Source organism: Petaurus breviceps, unplaced genomic scaffold (genome assembly GCF_028583685.1).
Source record: "Petaurus breviceps papuanus isolate PSGF00001 unplaced genomic scaffold, PetGlider_PUasm1.0 138, whole genome shotgun sequence".
Classification (NCBI taxonomy): domain Eukaryota; kingdom Metazoa; phylum Chordata; class Mammalia; order Diprotodontia; family Petauridae; genus Petaurus; species Petaurus breviceps.
The window spans coordinates 21897836-21902797 of NW_027185694.1; the positions used below are offsets into that span (position 1 = coordinate 21897836).

Below are 4962 nucleotides of genomic sequence, written 5' to 3' on the forward strand. Positions count from 1 at the left end.
GGGGGGGGGGGGCGTCATTTTAAATTTTTGTATCCCCTGCACACAGCACGGCACCTTGGTGGAATCTCAGAAATGCTAGTTATTCTTTTCACCCCAAATGAGCTCATATTTCAGTTTCTACACAAACCACTGAGGTTTTTCAGTGCTCAAGGGAAAGGATGGAAAGGGCAGGGAAGCCCAACAGTCAGACTTCAGGCACTGTCACCACTCTTCCCTCCAACCTTAAAGGGCCAGCTTCACGTCCCCAGGAGTCCCATGCCATACTGCCAACGCTGACTCACTTACTTGTCTGGGATGCAGGGTGTTCCTGGTTTCTCTGAAATGGGTACCTGAATAGTAACTTATTGCCCCTGCTCCCTGAACTGACCAGGATCACACTGATGGGGCTGGTGTTGTCCCCCATCCTGGGCCGAGTGGAGGGAAAGTGGGGGACGGGGAACCAGATTTAGGGATTGGAGGGACCGGAAGGTGTGTTCCGGGGCTTGACAATGATGAAGTTGGGGGGGTAGGGGTGAGACCTCGGAGAGACCAGAACCAGGCCTCTTTGGCGCTAGGAATTTGGGGGGGGGAAGGGGGGAGCTTGAAGGTGATGGAAAGGGGAGATCGGGGGTTGGGTGTGAGCCGCAGTGGGGTCTGAGGTTGACGGCTTGGAGGGAAGGATCCCGGCCTGAAGGAGGCAGAAGAGGGAGGCCTGGGAGCGGGGGGCTCCTAAGGCTGAGGGGGCGGGGGGAAGGTAGGCCTGGGAGTGCGGAGGGAACTAGGCCGGGTCTGAAGGGTTGAGGGGGACTTGGGGCGCTGGGGAGGGGTCGGTGGAAAGGAGGGGTTCAGAGGAAATGGGGAGTAACAGAGCCCCTCTGGAAACACGTAATCTAGAGCCCAGGAGCTGGAGGCGAGGAAACCTCGGGAGGCGCAGAGGCGGAAACGTCAACTTGCCCTCAACCGGTGCCCGAGAGTCACGTCCGGAATTGCCTCCCACCTCTAACCAACCTCGCGAGGTTTCCGTAGGCCTCGAGCGGTTGCCTAGCAACGCCGCTCCTCCCGTCAGGAGGGGCCGACTCTCGCGTTTGCGCAGTGGCTCGTCGGCGGGAGTCTGCGCAGGTGGCCGGAAGTCACCCTAGAAGTTTGCGTGTTTGTGTTTTCAGGTGACGCTGCTTCTGAAAGTGCGTGCGTCTCCCTCTTCTCTTTTGGGCTGCTCTGGTCCCTAAGAAAATGCGTCCCTCCACCCCCACCCCAGCAAGGCAGAGTCCCCGTGGTGGAGTAGAAAGAGCTTTGCCTTGGGGTCGGGGGTCCCTATCTCGAATCTCCGCCGTCACTTGCTTCTTGTGTGGCCTTAGGCAGCTCGCTTTCCCTCTCTGGGCCATAGTGTCTTATGGAAGAGGTGTGGCCTTGATCTGTATGGCATCCAAGTCAAGTTGGCTGGAAGCATTTGTTAAGCCAGGCGCTAAATGCTGGGGATGCAAAGAAAGGAAGGCAAAAGACGTTCCCTGCCCTAATGGAGCTCACAGTCTAATATAGGGGAGACAACATGCGACCTACTGTGTATAAATAAGCTATAAACAGGAAAGGCACTACCATTAAGGGGGGTCCGGAAAAGCCTTGCAGAAGATCGAATTTTTTTGCTGGGTCAGGAAGCCAGGGAATCATGTTTGAGAGTCCACCTTGTTCACACCTGCCTGCAGCCTGCTTGGTTATGTGAAGTCTGTCTGTGAAGTTGAAAAATTCAAAGCAGCATTTATTAATCCCTTAGCCAAAAGCACTGGATATGGAATAGAAAGACCCAGACTGGAATCTCTCTGTGCCACTTAATTATTGTCTGGCAAAACACTTCCTCTCTGGGGCCTTGGTTTCATTCAAAAGAGATTTCTAAGTTTCTTACTATAGTGTATTGGAGAAAATATTCGATTTTGAGCCAGGAGATTGAGTTTAAATCCTAATTCTGATGCTTAATAGGTGTAACCATAGGTAAGTCACATCACCTCTCAGACTCAAGTGTATTCACCTATAAAATGAAAGGTTTGAATTAGGTGACCTTTTAAATTCCTTCTGACTCCAAATGTATGTTATTATTGTCTTTATTTCCACTACCACCATCTTGACACACATCCTATTACTAACCACCTGGGTAATTGCAATAACCTCCCAATAAATTTTCTTGCCATCTCTCCCTTCAATCTGACCTTTACAATACTTTCAGATTTATTTTCCTTATGGATAGAACGGATATGTCACTCCTTCAAAATCCTTTCAAGGATTTTGCCTGAGTAAAATTCAAACACCATAATAGGAAATTCAGAATCCTTCATAATGTGACTCTACCTTTCCAGTCTTCTCTCATGAACTTTTTTTTTTAATAGTTTACAAATTTTTTGGCAAACAACTGACTGATGTTTTGTGTACAATTCAATTTGGTCTTAAAATGACCTAATAGTGAAATAGTTGGTCTAGCTCTTTCAACCATTTTGACACATCAGCCAGGTGTTTGACTATTTACTATTATCTATAACACTGGGCAAAATCCCTCAAATCATTATACCATTTTTGGAGTTGATTCAGTCTATGTGTTTCACTAGAAAGATCCAAGCAAACCACCAGGAATTAACATCACTAACAATCCAGTAAGATTGTCCCAATCTGCCATTGTAGTCTAACTTCACAATATGGTTGTTAATATGATGTTGGGCCAATAGAAAAAAATGAAAGTAGATAGAATTAAATTCTAAATCATACCTTTATTATTGTGCCACTGGTATCTTATGAAAATATACATTGAAAGAAAAAATGTCCTGCTGGTAAGGAAGGGCAAATCTAAAAAACTTGAACCAACAACATCTAAAGGCCATTAATTCATCTCAGCATGAAGGGGCTAGGGAGTGATCTGCAAGGAAGAAGAAATTGTTTTGCAACAGGGTCTACTTGATATAGACATGGGGCTGAAGACATCCTCTGAAAGTGAGGGAGACCTGAGAACTAATATTCAGTCTCACACCTGTTGCTTCTCTTACTGAAAGGGGAAGGATAACATTCTGCCCCTTGTCATCTACATGTGCTTTTAATATTCTGAGAACTTCCCAACTACGGAAACTGGGAAAAGAAATGAGAGTGATGCAAGAAAATAATGGAGGGGAAAGTCAACATCCTGGTAAAGGAGGCACCCAAAAAAATACTGAAGAAAATAACACCTTAAAAAAGAGCATAGGCCAACTCTTTAAAAAGCAGAATTGGCCACATGGGAAAGGATATACAAAAAATTCAGTGATGAAAAGAACTCCTTAAAAAGTAAAATTAACCAAAGGGAAAAGGAGATGCAAAAACTCACTGAAGAAAATAATTCTTTAAAAATTAGAATTGGGTGAGTGAAAGCAAATGACTTCATGAGACATCAAGAAACAAACAACCAAGATTAAAAAAAAATTAAAAATAGAAGAAAATGTGAAATACCTCATTGGAAAAACAACTGACCTGGAAAATAGATTGAAGGAAAGATAATTTCAGAATTTTTGGACTACCTGAAAGCCATGATTAAAAAAAAAAAAAGGTTAGACATTCTCTTTCGAGAAATTATCATGGAAAACTGCCCTGATAATCTAGAATCAGAGAATAAAATAGAAATAGAGAGAATGTAGCTGTCACTTCCTGAAAAAGATTCCAAAATGAAAACTCCCAGGAATATTATAGCCAAATTTCAGAGCTCCCAAGTCAATGAGAAAATATTGCAGGAAGCCAGAAAGAAAGAATTTAAATGTAGAGCCACAATCAGTATAATACATGATTTGGCAGTTTCTACATTAAAGAATCAGAGGGGTTGGGGATGTGACATCTTGGAGGACAAAGGAGCTAGGATTACAACCCAAAAGTGTAAACCTTCAAAGGGAAAATGGATATTCAAGGAAGTAGAGGAGTTTTCAGCATTCCTGATAAGACCAGAGCTGAATATAAAATTTGATTTTCTAATACAAGATTCAAAAGAATTATAAAAAGGTAAAGAGGAAAAGAGACATCATAAGGGATTCACTAAGTTTACACTGTTTATATTCCTACATGAGAAGATAATACTTATAACTCCTAAGAACTTTCTCATTATTAGGGTAGCTAGAAGGAATATACATAGACAGAGGGTGTGGTATACCTTAAATATGGTGGGATAATATCTAAAAAAATAAAATTAATGGGTTAAAAATAGGAGTGCACCAGGAGAAGGGGAAAGGAATAGGTAGAATGGGGGAAATTATCTCACATAAAAGATGCACAAAAGAGATTTTACAGTGGAGGGGAAGATGGGGGAGTTGTAGGGGAGTTATTGAACCTTACTCTTATTGGAATTGATTCAAGAGGGGATAACATACACACTCAGGTATAGAAATCCATCTTACTATATAGGGAAGTAGGAGGCGAAAGGATGGGGGGCCTGATAGAAGACAGGGTGAATTTGAGGACATGTAGTCAAGAAAACACTTAAGTCCCTATTGATTAGAGAAATGCAAATTAAAACAGTTCTGAATTAAAACCTCACACTTATCAGATTGGCTAATGTGACAGAAAAGGAAAATGACAAATGTTGGAGGGGATGTGGGGAAAATGAGATACTAATGCACTGTTGGTGGAGTTGTGAACTGTTTCAACATTCTGAAAAACAACTTGGAACTATGGCCAAAGAGCTACAGAATTGTGCATGCCCTTTGACCCAGCAATATCAGTACTAGATTTCCCAAAGAGTTAGAAAACAAAAAAGGAAAAGGACATATGTGCAAAAATATTTTTAGAAGCTCTTTCTGTGGTTGCAAAGAATTTAAAATTGAGGGTATGCCCATCAATTGGGGAATGACTGAACAAGTATATTATTGTGATGGAATACTGTTGTGCTATAAGAAATGATGACCAGGATACTTTCAGAAAAACATGGAAAGACATGAACTGATGCAGAGTGAAGTAAGCTGAGCCAAGACAGCATCTACACTGTAAAAA

General features: G+C 42.6%; 1 protein-coding gene across 3 annotated transcripts in view; it reads right to left on the reverse strand.

Annotated features, from left to right (window-relative positions):
• The window catches only part of NPRL3 (NPR3 like, GATOR1 complex subunit), a 79898-nt gene extending 78919 nt beyond the window's left edge, over positions 1-979 (reverse strand). Inside the window, exon 1 of one of the 3 annotated variants that reach the window (XM_069107567.1) lies at positions 286-979. In XM_069107567.1, coding sequence (XP_068963668.1) covers positions 286-403 — 118 coding nt within the window. In that variant the 5' untranslated portion in view covers positions 404-979. The remainder of the gene's footprint in view (positions 1-285) is intronic. The other 2 variants (XM_069107576.1, XM_069107613.1) reach the window with 2 other exon arrangements.
• Positions 980-4962: the final 3983 nt, after the last annotated feature.